Source organism: Lepidothrix coronata, unplaced genomic scaffold (genome assembly GCF_001604755.1).
Source record: "Lepidothrix coronata isolate B3197 unplaced genomic scaffold, Lepidothrix_coronata-1.0 Scaffold49, whole genome shotgun sequence".
Lineage (NCBI taxonomy): Eukaryota > Metazoa > Chordata > Aves > Passeriformes > Pipridae > Lepidothrix > Lepidothrix coronata.
In genome coordinates this window covers 121,128-139,202 of record NW_016690229.1, presented here as the reverse complement: position 1 = coordinate 139,202, position 18,075 = coordinate 121,128, and the positions used below count along the sequence as shown (strand labels likewise).

The following is an 18,075-nucleotide window of genomic DNA, read 5'->3' as shown; positions in this document are numbered from 1 at the left end:
ACAAGACCTGAGCAATACCTGTGATGTGGGATAAACTGCCAGCTACTACAAAGTCATCATCTCTCCTAAATCCATCATTTTGCTTATCCAATAAGATAAAAAAAAAATTATTTGTCAAGCTCTGAGGCACTTTCTAGTTCTAATCCTCGAGGCAATCCTAACAGGTCAGAGAAAGAAAAGATTTCTTAAACAGTCTCCTAGTGGTGAGGTTGGATTTTTTTTTTTCAGTTTGATTTTACATCCATACATTTAGCAGCAGGACAATTCCCCGAGTAAGATCACAAGGATTTTTAACCCTGGCTTTAACAAACAGGACAATGCTTCTTACACTTTCCAGCCTGTTCTGCAGCACTACTTTCTGTCACAGAGAGATGAGGTTCCAACAGAAGAAAACAGACACCTCTCCTGAATGGTGCCATTGTGCACATTAAAGTGGTTACCAGTAATGAAGACCAAGGAAGTTTACATTCCTACTTGAAAACAGGAAATTGTACGACCTCAGAAATTTTGGTGGGTGCTGAAAATGAATGTTACAAAGTAGGTGGAATGATAGGTGGCTACATAGAGACAATCTGACCAAAGTAAAAACTTCACCCATGTCAAAGAGGCCTTACAGCACTAAATGTGCCTGAAAACACAAAATCTGTCGTGAGAGCTCCAGACTTCTTCTTGTATTTACTTATCAAGCTCTTTACAAATTCAATAACTTGACTTGGCACCTCTTAACACCTCCTAAAACCACAGTCAATGCAATGAGTAATAGGGAAAGCAGGAGACACTCTGAGATTTATCACCAATTCATTTTTGTTATGCTATTAACACATCAGCATTTGCATGCAAAGGGAAAAGATGGGCTCAGTGTGAGAATGTGCACACACATAACCCCTGGCTCATCAGAGACTCAGAGCTGCAAAAATATACTTCTAGGGCTTACAAAGGAAAATACCGCACATTTTTCACATCACTGTTATTGTCCTCTGAATACCCGAATGTCAAGTTGGTTGTTGTTGTTGGCATTATATTCCAAAATAAACATTCACGTCTACTTGAACTGCTAAAACATTGAAGGGTTTCAATGAGAAGGAGACAGACCAGTGACTTCCATCTGCTCTCTTTCTGAACAGCCACTCGCGTCCTCCCTCGGGAGTGGTGCAAACTGCCCCAGCTAAGGAAGTCCCCCCCTGAAGACAGGCAGAAGACACCTCTTGGTTGCTGTACTGATGCTACTTGTGCTCTCCAAGCAGATTAGTTTTCATCTGGGATGCTCGAACTCATTAGGTTTCTAACTTAGGAGCCAATGTTCCTCACTCCCATTTCAGGAATCCAACCCCCTCACTGCAACCCCGGCAGCTGTGCTGGAACAACTATGGATTTCTCCTTGTGGAAGGGAGGTCATTTCTCTGAGCCATTTTTTTTAGGCTCTTGTAGGAATGCTTTTGTCTCCCCTGGTCCCTCGAGGCAAGGGAAGAAAGCTTTAGACAGCTCCCCTACCCCATCATTAGCACTACAGAAAAAAGAACTGTCACTGGAAGGGGACAGGGAGCCAGGCCTGGGAATCCTGCATTCCCCTGGTGGTTTTGGTGAGAAACCTCCTAAATACAAAGGCACTTCTACATAATTGTCAATGGCCTATTTTCCATGATGACATAAAACCAGAAACAAAAGGATTCTTACTTAGGAATCAGAACTTCTGGAGTTTGCCTCATTTTTATTTTCTTGATTTGAGTTGGTCTGAAAGTCTCTCACCATTGTGAAAACAGGATTTTATGAATACAGAGCAAATCTGCAAGCCTCATTTTCTACCTCCACCACTGACTAAAACTAAACTCAAATCTTATCTAATGTTAGATGATAGAATAATCAGGTGTTCACAGAAGAAAATAGGAATTAAAATAGTTTCTCTAAGACTTAATTCTTATCTGGAGTTTAAGAAGTTATATATGCCTTTAGAAAGTAGTCAGTTCAAGCAGTTTTAGACACCAGCTTGCCATATGCTATGGTAAAATTAAACTGATTTTTTTTTAAAAGCAACAAATTTATGCATGAAGTAGGTCTATTCAGTACACACAGATTTTGAGGAATGGTTTTGTTCATCCAGTCATCTTTATTACTAATTTATTATTTAATCTCCAATAATCTAAAAGCTAAATCAAATTTGTCTCTGTATTTGACAAGGTCACCTCATGACTACAATGGGGCACATGTTCAGACCACATCAGTATTATTTTTGTATTTAGAATACTATGGGGGAGGCAACAGCCATATTTCTAACTTTTTACTAATACCACCAAAATTCTGCAAGTTATGAGCTTGTATGTAAAGGAAGTACTAAAACACACAAGAAAGGAAGTGGCAGGAATTGTTTAATAGGAAGTTGTGAACTCCACATTACCTATTAAAAAAAAAAAAGGTATCTACATCTTATTCAGTGGTGAACTTCATTTCCTTGAAGACATTTGTACTGTACTTTGCTTTATTGGCTTTCTTGAGATCCAGTTTTCAAGTCAGGAGTGTGAGGGGGAAAACTGTATTTATTTAGTATCAAGAACCCCTGTTCATTCAAAATGATGAACTGTATGTTACAACAGGTACCAGCTCCCTCCCAGGTAAATGAGGCTCCCTCCTGCATTCCGTTCCCTAAAAATTAGGGTATAATATGAAATTCCAGCAAGTTCTAATCTGTGGCAAAAGGATATTTCCCCATGTTGGCCACTAGTAAGTACACAAGCAAGTAAGTACTACAGCTTTACTCTGCCAAAGCATGCCCATTACACTGTTACCAAAAGCTTTTTATCATTTCTAACCTAACGAGATGCCAAGAGTTTGAAGAGAATGTACAATTAACAGGATTGCACAATCCTTGTTCATGCCTCTACATGCAGGGAAAGGTCAAACTCAAGCTCTGCTCCTACAGCAGAACCAGGGAACAGTCATGCTTTTAGCAGCTTTGCTTTTCAGCAGACTGCCCAAATCCCTATTTGGGAACTTTAAGTAGCTCTAACTGCTTAACTACCATTCCCAGAAAGAAGTTATAAGTATCTTTTCTTAAGAAAGACGTTTGAACTGAAATTTGAAGAAACTCTCTGGATTACAGATTTGCATAAGCAGCTTGTTTCAGTTGGGATCTGTTTAACATGGCAGTTGCTGTTATAATCACAGATGCCCAATTCCCTGTACTTAGAATATTCAAATTTGGAAAGGAAAATTGTAGTGATGATTAAAAGCACACTGAATTCATTGAATGGTGCAACCTACAGGTTGCCAAGCTACTGCAATGCACACAAAAACCTGCTTAGAACAAACAGTACTGCTGAAAACAGATGTTAGATAAAGCAGAATTGGGATACTCCTGGTTTTTCACATGACTGTCTAATACGTGTTTAGGAAAGCAAGCTAGGTTAATATTAAATCTTACAGTGTTCTGAACCTGAGATGTTCAGCTCACAATCTGTGGCCCAAATCCAGTTTTGGGGGAAAGTCAAACACTGATGCCATTTCCTCACCCACAAACACAAGCCTACACGTGTCACCTGACTTATGTGACTGTCATGTCATGTAAGGGCTGCAGAGGCCACGCTGGTTGATGAGAGGGGCAGAACCCCTCATGCTCCAGCCCCCACATGCTCCAGGACAGAATGGTTGGACACCTCTGCCCTACACCAACCTTTAAAAGAAGAAGTTGCTCTTAAGAGCAGAATGTTTACGCAACTACTTCCAGAGTAGTAAACTGTTCTAAGGATAAGAGAGAAAAGTCAATACTTTTTTGGAAAGAGAAACTTAACCCTTAAATATTTACAGCAGAGATGTACTGTTTACTGACATCCAGACAAATTAAGCTACTCAGTTCTGAGGTCAGTTCCTGAGCACTTCACTTTATTGACAGCCCTCCACACGGTAAAATAAAAATGCACATTAAGTCTTCAGTTGCAGTGCATACCGATACTGCATTTTACTTATCATAAGCACAGTTTCTCACACAGGAAAGGTGAATAGAAGTATTTCTTCAGAAAAGACAATGTGTGAGAAAATCTACCTCATGCCAACAAGCCTGAGAGCTTCCAGCAGACAGACACAATCCCTCCCTTAACCCAAACCAGCCAGACCTACTGTGCTAAAATGTATTCACTATTTTACTGGTTCTCCGAGTTGCAAAGTACTACTCTAAGACAGTGACAGAACCAATCCTGTGTTACTAGAGGTTGTTTAAACTGTCATTGCAGTGAGAGAGAGCTTTCACCTCCAGCTGTGCAGGACATCTTCTCATCTGAAAGCAACTGAGAGTTTAAAAAACAACTGTCAGTGTTAACAGGCACATCACATAATCAAGATAAGCGTTCACAGACATCCTGATGCAGGACAGATTAGTACTGTGCACCCCAGCACATGAAAAAGACTGCAAAACTCGACGAGCCAGGCCTTCAAAGGGCTGATTAATCCTCCCCATGCTAATGAACCAGACTGCTGAGTGAAAGTCAGTTCCATGGATCAGATGAGATAAACAGTTTTGCCACTTAATGCATCTACTCATCCTGCTAGTTTAAAATAATTAAATCTGGGAACACCAACTGATTTAGCAAAGCCAAGCAACCATAATAGCTTCTACCTCTGACAGTGACAGCAGCCTCTGTGGAAAGGCACAGCTCCCATTGCTTCCTCCATTCCCCCTTCCCAGCCCAGACAGAGCTGCACGAACCCACCACACCCCACGGCTCCACCAGGCTCTTGCTCATCATGTTCCACTTCCTGCCAGCCGGAGCCACTTATCAGTCTCGACTAAACATGCTTTGTAACTTGGTGTCTACCTCAAACCCTCATTTGCAGTCTTAGCACAGATCTGGAACATTTACAGAAAAAAACAAAAACCAGTATAAAATGCAATAAAATTCCAAACATCTTCCCGAAAAACCTTCATACTTACCACATCTCTTTCCATTCCCCACCCTTCAAAGACAGCTAACACTAAAGGCTTACGAGCTTTGGTCCACAAATAATGTTATCAACTATCAGAATCACACACAAGTGCTTCCTTTTACATCAACAGTGCTGAGGGCAAAGCATTTTTACCAGAAGATTGGATTATTTTTCTCTAAGTATTCCAAGACAGGATTTTGTGTGTAGAGAGATTTATATGCAGAACACATTGTTAGCAAAGATTTTTGTACAAGAAAACCCTAAAAATGTAGATATTATTACATGAAAACAATAAATGAGTACCTGCTCCTAACTGGATAGCAATATTACCTTATTTATCTACTTTCAAAAGATAATAAGCACAGAGCAGTTTTACAACCCCAAATCCTTATTTCATGTGGTAGAGAACTCAGCAGAACAATGGCAAACAAGGAATTTCCTGCTGCCAGTCAGTGACAGAGAAGTCTCCTGTACACTGGACTATGGGGCACCAAGCAAAGCCCTGCCTGACGAGCTTGGCTCCAACAGAGGCTCCTGATGGGCAGCTTCACACAAATTATAAACATGAAATCAATGACAAATAAGACATAAGTCAGTCGTTTTCACGAAGCCTTTCTGCTCTGTCTGCTTCCTGACAACCTTTAAAAAGACTGGTAAGATTAGACCTCTCCACTAATGCTCTCATGTCGGCTAATAAATCCAGGAACTTAGCAGCTGTAAAGATTTCACATATTTTCAACCTCCTGTTCCAATCTTTCACTTCTAGTGAAAACAAGATGAGTCTGGTGGGCACAGAAGAAAGCAGCTCCTGAACCTGGGGGTGCCCGTTCCTGAGCCCTTCTCCAGAGGACGACAGAGCACCACAGGGTTTGTCCCTTGGGCTGCTCACACCTTCTCTTTCCCCAAGCCAACACTACCCAAGCTCACCACCTGTCTGTGCCTCTGCTCTCTGCTCCCAAGCCTGGCCACACTGCCACACGCTCTCTCCTGGTTTATCTCTGTGTGTTTAGGTGTGTCGGTAATCAGGGAGATACAGAAAGAACTCCTATCTGAAGGGAAATCATTAATGAGCCGGCAAGGTAACAGTGCTCACTGCCAACTGCTGCCAAAACCACTGCCAACCCCAACACTGCGTGTTTGGGGCACTACCAACCCAAGCCCAGCTCGTGCTGTGATGTGCCAGGATCAAAGGGACGGGTCTGCTGGTTCACAACACACACTGTCCTTCACACATTTCCTACAGGAGCTTTGAAACAGCACAAGGGCAGATCTGCTCTGGTCCTGAAAACACTTCAGGCCAGTTCTGAGAAGGTTTCAATACTGGGAATGAAAACATATACAGGCTGAAACACGATTCTTGGTCATGACAACCTACAGTTCTAGGAGAAACTACAATTTACTGTGAAAATTCTCCACTGTCCAAAGTTTAAGAAACAAGTGACAATGTTGCTTTCCAATTTAATTAAACTCTTATGGAAATAAACAATAACATTTTCTAGAGCTGGGTGGCTGTCCACTCCTCCTCTCTTTACTGTTTAAAACTCCCCATTATTCTTCCATTTCTGGAATACTCAGAAATCTTGTCAAATGTGTCAATATGTATTTTAGCTGTTTAATAAGCTATGTAGTATTTTTCCTGTTCTTGCTCCAGTGAACCACCCTTTCCTTCTTTCCAAAAGAAGTTCCTCTTACTAAACCCCTCTTGCTCACGTCAGTTGTGTTTTTCCTGTAGCCCCCACTTTTAGTCATTGATGGCTGCACAAATGCCAAGCAAGGACAGAAAATTCCACACAAGGATGGCAGAGGTTTAGTCCTACTTCAAGCAGCTGCAATGACTGTACAGAAGACAGTGGAAAAACCAGGCCCCACACAGTATAATGGAGTCGAGATCTTCTGAACTAGTATGGGTTATTTTTCCTGTCAGAAAAAGGAAGTATACTCTTCCTTAGTCAAAGATGCATTTTTAAAATAGATTTCACATTTTACTTCCTGCCATCACATTAAAAGGTCACACTGTTTATGCTACTGTAACCTGTTACTGTGGGATCAGAAATGATATAAACAAGCAATTCTCATTCAAATGTGCACAAGGAAAGAAGGTTATGAGAACATTCCTCTCTATGTGTAGAATACTTGTTCTAAATAAAAATAAAGAATCTCAGAAACAGAGTGTCTTTTGTAGGACGGCTCATAGCATCAAGTACTCCATGAATCAAGTACTTCACAGAAGCAGCATAAAATTCTGGGAACTTCAGATACAAGAAAAAGCACCTGAAAGACCACAAATAGAACAGTTACTTTAAGTTCAAAATAGCACTATGGAGTAGCATTTTTAACAAGTGATTATTTTAGTACATTAAGTACAGTGAGCTTTCAGCCCAGAGGGGAGAATCTCCTCTGCCTGCAGCGAGATCTGCCCAGCTCCACGCTTGCCCCTGGTACAGCACCAAAGTGTTCTTATTTTCTGTGTCTACTGATGTTGAAACTGCTTCAACCTTCTTCTAAGGAGAAGAAAAAGACGGCACCAAACGATGCCAATCTGATTCAATCATCTCTTCACAGTCAGTGAAACAGGTAAATGATCTTCATCGCTGATCTCTTCACCCTCAGTGCTCCAGGTGACTTTTGATCCCTCAAACCACATGTTCCCAAAGCATCCACAACAACCAAGAGCTGAGACAACCACGGAACTCCTAACAGAAGGAAACGAGACATCCTACATACAAAGCAGGAATCAAATTTCAGTTCCTAACAGTGGAAACGGGCCTTTAACATAGGTATCAGTGTGTTATTTAAGTGAATTCAATGTGAGATTAATGCTGGATGCAGCAGAAAGGTGTTTTTATTTCTTCCATGAAAGATACACTCAACTAGGAGGTGGGACTGTCCAAGTATTTTTTCATTCCAGAGACTAACAAATCAGCAACTAAATAAGGTACATGTTCAGTATCAGTGACACCGAAAGAATTCTGCTTAAAAGGACAGTGTAATTTATCATGCCAACAAGGACTGGTAGGAGACAGGAGGAGAGTATATGCTAAAAACAAAAGTCACTGGAGAAAAATATATGATAATTTGGAACCAATCACATCTGACTTGGTGTTGATGATAAATACCTTGAGTTTAAAAACATACAGATTCTAGCTACAAGTTAAACCACAGACCTCTCAAGCAAGCTGGCTGGATTTATGTTCCTTCCACAAGTAGCTGCCCTTTACTAACTCATTACTCCACTATTTACTAATGCAAAACTTATGGAAACATAAGTTACTGGGTTATCAGCCCATATTCTAGGTTAAAGTATTGTCCAACATGAAAGCACATGGAAAGAGAACCTACAGAATTAAAAATGAGAAAAAGAATTCATTAAAAACATTTCCAAAGGTTCCACATTATCCTAGCTGATTTTCCTTCCCAACAAGGACATCAGATTTTTCACTGCTGTTCTGTGAACCCTTTTTTCTTAAAAGCAGAAAGCACAAACTCGATTTGAAAGTAGATCAGCTATCACTACTAGCAGAATCACATGAATTTCCAAGAATCACTTTTATCACTTTTCCTCAGCACAATATGACAGGCAAGCTGTTGAATCTTCGCCATGCTCAGCGTGGGTGAGAGAAAAAGCACAGCTAAATGCACAGGGGTTGGGGGAAAAGGAGTTGGCTTTTGTACGACATCATCTACAAAGGGAACACACAAAGGCACTTGGATGCTCTATCAAAGTGCCTCTCCCAGTCAAACCAGCAAGGGCATGTCTGCTGGCACTAGACTGAAAAAAATACTTCTTGTGCAAATCAACATGAAACAAGTTGACCAATGACTAAAACAAACCCCCAAAACCCTCAGTGGTAAGTGGTGTACGCAGCCAAGCTTAGAGAGCAGATCAAGTCTCTATTAATTATGAACGTTGCAGAGAAGTGGTTTCTGCATTTTCATAAACTCACTTCTTTCAGAAAAACTCTCACTGGAGCTGCTTTCCTCTGACACTGATGCTGTGCACACTTTCACAGAGGTGCAGACACAAACGTTCCAGTCTAATAGTTCTAGTCTAGTCTAATATTTTAAAAATAATGAAGTTTTAAATGTATGCAATTCTGTAAAATGTCTGAACGCTGATAGTGCTTCGCCTCAGCACTGCAGACAACACCAAGCCCTGGGCAAGGCTCTGATGTTTTGTGTCTTAGTTTGTGCTGTCCTTTTTCCAAATCAGTATTACAGAAATAAGCAGAATTAAGTAAACTTTAATATGAAATCGCTGGGAACATTCTAACCACTCCAGGTAAGGGGCTGGAGTTTGTTTTGTTTATTTTGCTAATTTGCTAGGTTTATGGCACAATTTTAAATTTTCAAACATTTATCCATTTGTTGTTAATAAGCCTCCTACTCAAGTCACATTTTGAGAAACTTTCCCTCTATGTAGGGAACTTATCCCTTCCATGCTGGATAACAGGCCTTTGATTTAACAGAGAATAACAGAATAAACTGCCTATGATGCTGAATTGTCTGAAGCATTACAGGAGCTGACCTTTCTGTCACACTCATTTGCAGGTACCTAAAAAACCCCCAAACACACAAGCCCCCACATCCTAGTAGAACACTCCTTAGTATATTACTAGTGACAGAATACTGATACTAAATGCAAGTATTCTGTTCCTTCACCTCTGTGTTACAAAAGGGCATGAAAGCTAAAAAAAAAAAAGCTATCACTCCACTGAATATAAATATCATTTTGCATATGTGGAGACTGAAGGAAAAACTAGTTTATTTAACTATGGGAAAACAAATTCACTGGCATTATCTGGTGGCTGAAACAACCCCCTTAATCTCACATTCAGTGGAGCACAAGCAATGACATGACTTCAAGCTTGTACCTTTTCTTACAGGTTTTGTATTTTGTAAACTCTTACCTCCTTAATTTTCTTTTATATCAAAGATGTCCACTTTGAAGCACACGTGAATTCTCAATTTTAAGGAATCACTTAGTATCCTCAGGTATGTAATGAGGCTAAATTCACAATCCAAACAGATAACTAGTGACGCTGATGTAAAACCTGATAATTCTCATGTTTACAAGAAAGTAGCAGTGATATTTCAGCGTAAACCACAGCTTACAAAGTCTCAGCTAAAGAGAACCCTTGGAGAAAGTCCATCTGCAAAGTATTACAAGAAAAGATTTCATTTTAATGTTTAGTTAACCATAGGATGAACTGTTATTTCAAACCTACCCAGAATATTTAGAGAGTTATTTTAGTTTCAAAAATACTTGGGTCTACCACTACCACATTTTATTCTCTACTTACAAGGGCTATTTCTATCTGAATTTAACAACATTTGGCATGTGGCCAACACTGCTTTCTCCTTAAGTTTTCTTCTATACATCTATCCTTCGAGCACCCAGAGAAGGAGGAATAAGTACCATGTGGAAGAACCTACTAACACTACAAAACCCCTTCTGGATGTGCTCAGAAGCAGGTGGAGCACTGTGTGTACACTGTACCATTTCTAGGTTTTTAGCTAATGATAACCATAACAGGCTTCATTTTTCTATGTTCTACTTTCAGCATGCTATCAACAGAAGATTTGGGTTCAAATACTTAGATTTTAGACTCTGAAAACCAAGCAAAACTAAGCATCTCAGCAGCCCCACGTATCAGGACTTGCCCAAACTCACATTTGCCAGCAGTAGACACAATTGGTCTTGACCTGAAAAAGTCTAGGAAAAACGTAGCAGTGCTCTGATCCAGTCTTAACAGCACAAAATGTGCCATCACCAGCAATTCAATAGAAACTCTGGTTTTCAGGGGAGGGTGCTGGCTCTGGGAACCACAGAGACTCTGCTACTCCGTCCCTGTTTGCCCCTCCACAACAGGTATCAAAATTCAGTGGCTGCACAGCCTGGAAAACACGGAATATGTCTGGTTTATTGAAGGAAAAGAGACTCCCTGCAACTCCCAACTCTAAACCAGCTTTCCACAACCAGAGCCAATTACATTAAGCCTCAGATGAATCAACAGAGCACGAATTAAGCAGTGGCAAGGCATTGCATGCAGAGACCTGCACTCTGCAGCAGCAAGAACTGGCAGAATAAAGCCCAAAGATGCATTTATAATAAGTCATGCTCATGCCTCAATTTATCTGCTGCTCAGCACCAGAGCAAAGCAGTAACCCAAATGCAGCAGGACAACATCTGAACCCTCCTGCAGCTCGTAAACCAAAAACACTTGTAGGACTTCCTGCTCACTGACTTTAAATACACAACACAACCACACTACTACAAGCCTACAGGGTCAACCATTTCACAGTTTACTTTCAGCATCAAAACCTATCTACATATCCTACAAATATTTCCCAGAGACAGTGAATATGTAAAAAACTTCCCATGCCTTTTCTCTCTTCACAGAGAGATATCCAAACGTCCACAAAACCTTTCTGTCTTCCTCCCATCGTCTGAGTAAAGCTTATTAATTTTCATAATGTGGAGTATTTTAGTTTATCTTGCAGAGGGGGTTGGAAAAACTGACATTCACGTTCATATTTGTTTAGAATACCCTCAAAAATTAATAAAGAAACTTAGAACAATTATATGTCTCTTACAGGCCTCAAACCCAACTCTTAACTGCACTTCAGCTTTCCAGAGTTCACAGCAGCATAGTTAGTTCAGGATACCCACTTCCAAATATATTTGAAAATGCAGACTATGCCCAGTTCTTTCTTACTTTATATTCTACTAACTATAAAAATTAGAAAAGAGTGCACATTTTAGTTTCATTTTGTTACCTTCACATGGAAAACTCTGCATGAGCTGTCCCCAAATGTCAGCTCTGCCTCTCTCCATGGAATCCCAGTTGAATGGCAAATAATTCAGAGGTATTTTTACTGTTCCCGATAAGCACATCAACGTTAATATCACTGGCCAACATACTAAAGTCAACATACTCAGTTTATATAAACACAAGAAGCAACCCTACCTGTATTTGAGGGTTGTGTTTTTAAGATAATATCTCATTCTATCACACTGTGTGAGAAGTTAGAAACTAAAATACCTCCTAAAATTCCGAAAGACTTCTGCATATAAAATAACTGTGAAAACACAGGTTGCACTCACTGTGTGTAAATGAAAATCAAATGTTGCTTTGATATTCTGAACAAATATCTACCTTTTTCTCACCTGCTCTAACAGCAAGCCTAAACTGTGTTTTTCTTAGCTTTGGGCTATGGGTTTTTTGTTGTGACATCTGCAGAGCGAATGCTTTTCATTCCAATAGATAGTTCTAATGATATTTATTACCCTTAAGCACTTGTTTTCTGTTGCACACCTTTAGCACGTGGCAAAGCTCACCTTTAATCACGTTCCTTTCACTTACTGTTTTATGGAAGAGGATTTGAATTTGAATGGGCCTTTCTTATGCTTAGATCAGGTCTTATTTTATTAATTATCTTCTAAGTATGTTTCTCTAAAATACAAGCAACAGCCAGAGCCTGAGCAGTTCTTTTTATCACTTAGGTCCCTGAACAACCTTCACAGGATCTCATGGCTCATAGTTCTTGTAGCAAGTAAATCTAGAAGAAAATAAAGGGACAGGAATGGGTATTAAAAAAAAAAAAAAAAAAACTCACCCCAAAACTAAAATCAAAACCAACAAAAAAAAAATCACCAAACCCAACAAAACACGAAGAAGTTCATCACTGTCCACCCTGTTCTGACCAGCTGTCGTGGAGAATGTTCCACTACACATGTGGTGCCCAAGTCATGCCGTCACAAAATCACCTGCACGAGGTCTTAATTTTGAAATGTTTGTGTCCCCATCATGTGATTATTTCTGCTGAAAAAAAAAAAAAGTAATCTAAATTCTGTTCTGTCACAACTGTACTATCATAGCTGAACACAGCTTCCGCTCGTCCAAAAAACAACAAAAAAAAAGAAGCTGGGACAATTTTAACCCTTCTAAGTCACGTGGCACCCAGACAAGCCTCCTTGTAGCCATACCTTCAATTAGCTTCACCTCCCTGTAGTATTCCTGACTCCTCCTCCAGATGCTGTGCAGCTCTGTATCTCTAGATAACAGATTTAGCCAAGAGCAAGAAGAAGAGCCTGTTGGCAAATTGCATTATGTTCACTCGGATTACTGGTGAACATCTCTGGATTTCAGCAGTTACAATCGTTAACACCAGCTACCAGAAGCCTGTGGTACAATGAACTTGGGGGAAGGCTTTTTTTCTGCACCAATAACATAGATTATTCTACTTACTGCATTCTTCAGGCAAAGCCTGGTATTTGTAGGAAAACTGCTTTGTTAATGTCACAGCCCAGACATCAAAAGCACGGATTATAGAGAGGCACATTGTTCTTCCAGATGTACATGACCTGCCAAGATGTCATTTTCAACAGCTGATTTAAAATCAGTTGATACAGTTGAGAAACTGAATTTCATGACACAGATGCACATATTTACTAATCAAACTCAGGGAAAAAAAACAAGTAAAAACCCCACCCACTGTGCATATCAATAGTTGGATGCAAATCAAAGAATCACTTTAGTCCTTTTATTTTTTTTAATTGAATTTCAATCCTGAATCAAAGCTCATGCTGTGCCACACTTGAGGCAAGCTACTGAGTCACATCATTCAAAGAGAGAAGGACAAAAATATCACTGAATGCTGATCCTTCACTGGAAATGGCCCATTCCCTCATTCTCCTTAGATACTTCATTTCTGTAATTAAATTGTACCTGTAGAATTAGACCTCTTCCATTACAAAGCTCTATTACTCAAAATCATTTCCTGAGTACTAAGCCTGCAACACACCAAATCGTCCAGAACAGTTCAGCAAAAACATAACGTCATATATCCACATGACTTTCAACTGATACAGTCAGCAAAGCACAGGCACTCTGCAGGGAAGGAAATATAAAAAAGGGACCTTCTGAAAAGCATGCTCAACATTTCATGCTTATTCTCTAAATGTCAAACAACTGAAGACGTTCATCCTGCAAGCTATTACTTTTAAAACTTGCCTTCTGTGATTCTGAAATTCGAGTCCATTTATTTCACTTTTATACTACTTCACTCCTTCTTTTAGAGGTCTGTTACCAGAGAAATTCATACTGAAAGGAAGCAAAGCTCAACTTCTTTGTTGCAAATATGAACTTTAGCTCATTAATTTATGCAATATACCAGCCTAAACATTCAAATGGATGTTTAAGTAATGCTGCCTGATCTGACTGAACACATCCACCCAGCCATTCATGTACTTCATCTTCTCTTAAACTTCACTTTAGATACACGTGTGAAGAACTTTTAAAGAAAAAAGCACTAATTTCTGTGGCTTGTATGTGAAACTGGATCCGGCAGCCAAATACCCCTGCAAGCATTCACGTTTGCTACACAGGTGTTTTAAAATGTCACAAAAAATCTACATGCAGTAAACGATATAACAAAAAACCAGTACCAGCCAATTGCACAAGTATTACTAACATGCTGGTTTAGGCTCTGTTCTACGATTAAGGTGACTGCAAAGCTCGGTGCGTGAGATGCTGCCCATCACTGCCTTTCTGTTCCAAAACAAAAGGCAAATCCTACAGATTCCCTCCCCCGCGGCTCGGAAAGCGCAGTTCTAACAGGCTGCTGAGGACTGATGTCCGTGCTGGGCTCCAAGCGGCGCCTGGACGAGCCCGGAGCGCGGCTGAGGATCCGGCCGGGGCAGCTCCTCCCGCTCCGGGCCCGCGGCCCCCGCCCCGCGCTGCCCGCGGTGCTCGCCCGGCCGGGGGTCCCGGGGAGCGGGGCTGTGCCCGCGGGGCAGGGGCGTTCCCCGAGGGGCACGGCGGGGCCTCCCGTGCCCCCGGCGGGGCTGAGCGGGGCAGGCACCGAGGGCGCGGGGGGCGGCGGGCAGGGCCCCCGGCCGGGCAGGGCAGGGCGAGCCCCCGGGGCCGGGGCAGCACCGGCGGCGGCACCAGGGAGAGCGTGCGGGAGCGCTCCCGCTCGGCGCGGGGCAGAGCCGGCCGGGCGCTGCCCCTCACCTGGTAGATGGCGGCCCAGCTGGCGGCCTGGTCGAGCCGCTGGAACTCCTTCTCGATCTCCATGGCGGGGGCCTGGCCCCCCGCGCTGCTCCGGCAGCTCCGGCTGCAGCTGCTGCCGAGGCCGCGGCGGCTCTGCCCGGCCCCCGCCCTCCCTCCGCCGCCGGAACTGCGCACCCGCCCCAACGACGCGACGTCCGGGGCGGTGGGGCCGGGGCAGCGCCCGCCCCGCGGGCCGGGGGGCTCCGGGGGCAGCGCCTTCCCCTCGGGCCCCGAGCGCCGCCCCCGCGCCCCCGCCCAAGCCCCGGGCAGAGCGGCCCCGGCCCCGCCGAGGGGCCGCAGGTTGGAGGCGGCAGCGAGGACGCAGCAGATCGGAGCCATTCGGGCCCCAGGCCGGGCCCCCTCTGGTGTCTGAGCCGTGGGGAAGGGCTCGAGTCGAGTGTTCAAGCGGCGGCAGGAGGGTCGGAGTTCTTTTCAAGTTCTCCTGCGGCCGTTTGGTTGCAGAGGAAGAAGGGCCGTCAGGAAACGGGCGGAGTGGTGGCAGTGCCTGATCTGGCAGTGCAGAGCGCTCGGATGGGAGTCCATGTGCTCACTTAGAGATGGGAAGACACACTCTCTCGCTGCAGTCAGATGGAGAGATTTTTCGCTCTTACACAATGTGCAGAATGAAATGTATTTCTGTCAGTTGGCCCATACCCTGTAATTTAAAGGAATGCCACAAGCTCTGTTGGCGTTTGATTGCCTGTCCTTGGCTCTTGGATTCCTAATCTGAAATGGCCATTACTATCCAGGTGCTGTAGTTCTACCGCAGGAGGCAAATGTGTCGTTCTACCCCATCTTTTTCCTAAGACCATTTATTTCCAAATGAATGTAGCCTACACATCTCAGAGAGCCGACGTCCTTAATCCTGAATTTCAAGTCCAGATGTTCCAAGCATATGGACATAGTTATCCCAAGTACAATGGTAGAGCATAATTTGTTTCCCAAGCAAGGAATTTTACTCCTTATGTCAGACAGCTTCTGTTTGTTCCATGGCTGTTTGGAACTGCCTTTTGGAGCACACAGTTACTGAGGGCTGGTGCCACACTTGGTACCTCTGCAGCAGGAATGCTGACCCAGAATAAGGTGGTGAAAGCGGATTTGTAGGATCGACACTTTTCATGAGAGAATTCAATTATAAATGCCCTAAGCACAGCATGGTGGAGTTTCCAACACGTCAGGTGCGTCAGTGTTGCTGACACGGATTTAAACCACTTTGCTGCTTTTCCCTTTCCCTGTCATTTCAGGGTCACAAATTATGAACGTATGTGGGGAGTCTTGCTGTGTTTCAATGATTCCGTACTGAGAGATGGCTCTTTCTCATGTCACCAAAGAGGAGTTCCTGTGGATGGCCATTTTCTGTGCAAGCATAAACCTGATCCTACATAGAAGAGGTCAGAGTTGTGATGCTACAGTTAAATGGAACTGAATTACTGCATCATATAAAGGAAACGAGCGCGCGATCTTTTATGCTTTTGTCACCTGAGTGGACTAGATATATAAAATCAGTACAAGTTTTTCAGTCAATCATTCATCAGCAATACATTCTGCTCAGTGTGTACTGTTGTCACAGAAATAATTCCCTTGAATGACAAAAACTGATATTGCCCTGAATAAATTCATATTCAGCTGAATATCACAGATTTCACAGAGTAACCCAGAAAATCAGATTGTACCTTACATTTCTTTGTAAATGTCTGTCTATTGCAGGGGCGATATGTGTGACTGGTAACACTTTAAATGTCTGGTTCAATGAATGATTTTGTTGAACAACTGGAAATTTTGGAGGGGATAGACTGCATTACAAATATTTGCTTTTACCTATATATGCTTGTATAAAAGAAGTAAGAAAGCATTTGCAGCAGTGACACACATTGCAACTCCCATGTCAGAAAAACACAGCTAATTGGTGCATATGCTATGGAATTCTGGCTTTGCTTTTACATGCAATGACATCCAGGGCTAAAAAACTGAGAGCCTCACAACATGCAGTTAGATACCAATATATGGTATTCCAACTGAGGTTGGAAAAGACCTCCGAGATCACCGAGTCCAACCTGTGCCCGATCCCCACCTTGTCACCCAGCCCAGAGCACTGAGTGCCACGTCCAGTCGTTCCTTGGACACCTCCAGGGATGGTCACTCCACCACCTCCCTGGACAGCCCTTTCCAATGCCTGACCACCCCTTCCATGAAGAAATTCCTCCTGATGTCCAACCTGAACGTCCCCTGGCACAGCTTAAGGCTGTTTCCTCTCATCCTATCCCTTGTTCTCTTGGAGCAGAGCCTGACCCCCACCTGGCTCCCCCCTCCTGTCAGGGATTTGGGGAGGATGAGAAGGTCCCCCCTGATCCTCCTTTTCTCCAGGGTGAGCCCCTCCAGCCCGCTCAGCTGCTCCTCATAGGACTTAGCATCTAGAGCCTTCCCCAGCCTCGTGGACACACTCCAGTGTAATCATGTGCCCGCAATCTTCAGAGATCCTAGAGAGGGAATTGGGGTATTCACGGATGGCTGAGGAAGAGCCAGCATGAGGGTGGCCTGGTTTGCTGGACCTTTCGTTGCCTGATCAGCAGGGGAGCAGCAGCATCCTTGAGGGGCTGGTTTCACTTCAGCGGCCTCGTGGGGAGCACGGCTGAGACGTTCTGGCAATGGAATTCAGCGGGATCAGGCCTGAGGTGGGAGGTGAGGGTAGATAACAGCGATGAAAAGGAGATGCAACTCCTTGGAGATCGGACCGGGCTGAACACCAGGCTGGGGTTCAGTGGATTGGACGGGGACATCGTGCATGTGGTACCTTTAGGGAGTGTGAGGGCTGAGGGGGTTCCTCACCGTGAGGGCTGAGGGGCTCTGTCAGGGTATGTGAGGGCACAGGGGGTCCCTCATGGTATATGAGGTCTGAGGGGTCTGTCAGGCTGTGTGAGGGTGGAGGGGGTCCCTCAATATGAGGGCTGGGGGGTTCCCTCAGTGTGAGGGCTGAGGGGGTCCATCAGGGTGTGTGAGGGCTGGAGGGGTCCCTGGTGGTGTGTGAGGGCTGAGCGGGTCCCTCTCCCCACACCGGAGCCGTTTTACCTGCCCACAGAGGAGCTCTGGCGAAGACGCCCCTGACAGAACA

The 18,075-nt window shown here is 43.3% G+C and overlaps 1 protein-coding gene across 3 annotated transcripts in view; it reads right to left on the bottom strand.

Moving 5' to 3' along the window:
- Positions 1–15,074, bottom strand: part of PTPN1 (protein tyrosine phosphatase, non-receptor type 1) — a 34,315-nt gene extending 19,241 nt beyond the window's left edge. Inside the window, exon 1 of one of the 3 annotated variants that reach the window (XM_017815244.1) lies at positions 14,928–15,074. In XM_017815244.1, coding sequence (XP_017670733.1) covers positions 14,928–14,990 — 63 coding nt within the window. In that variant the 5' untranslated portion in view covers positions 14,991–15,074. Of the gene's footprint in view, positions 1–9,818; positions 9,975–14,359; positions 14,428–14,927 lie in introns of those variants that run through there. The other 2 variants (XM_017815246.1, XM_017815245.1) reach the window with 2 other exon arrangements.
- Between the last annotated feature and the right edge of the window lie 3,001 nt (positions 15,075–18,075).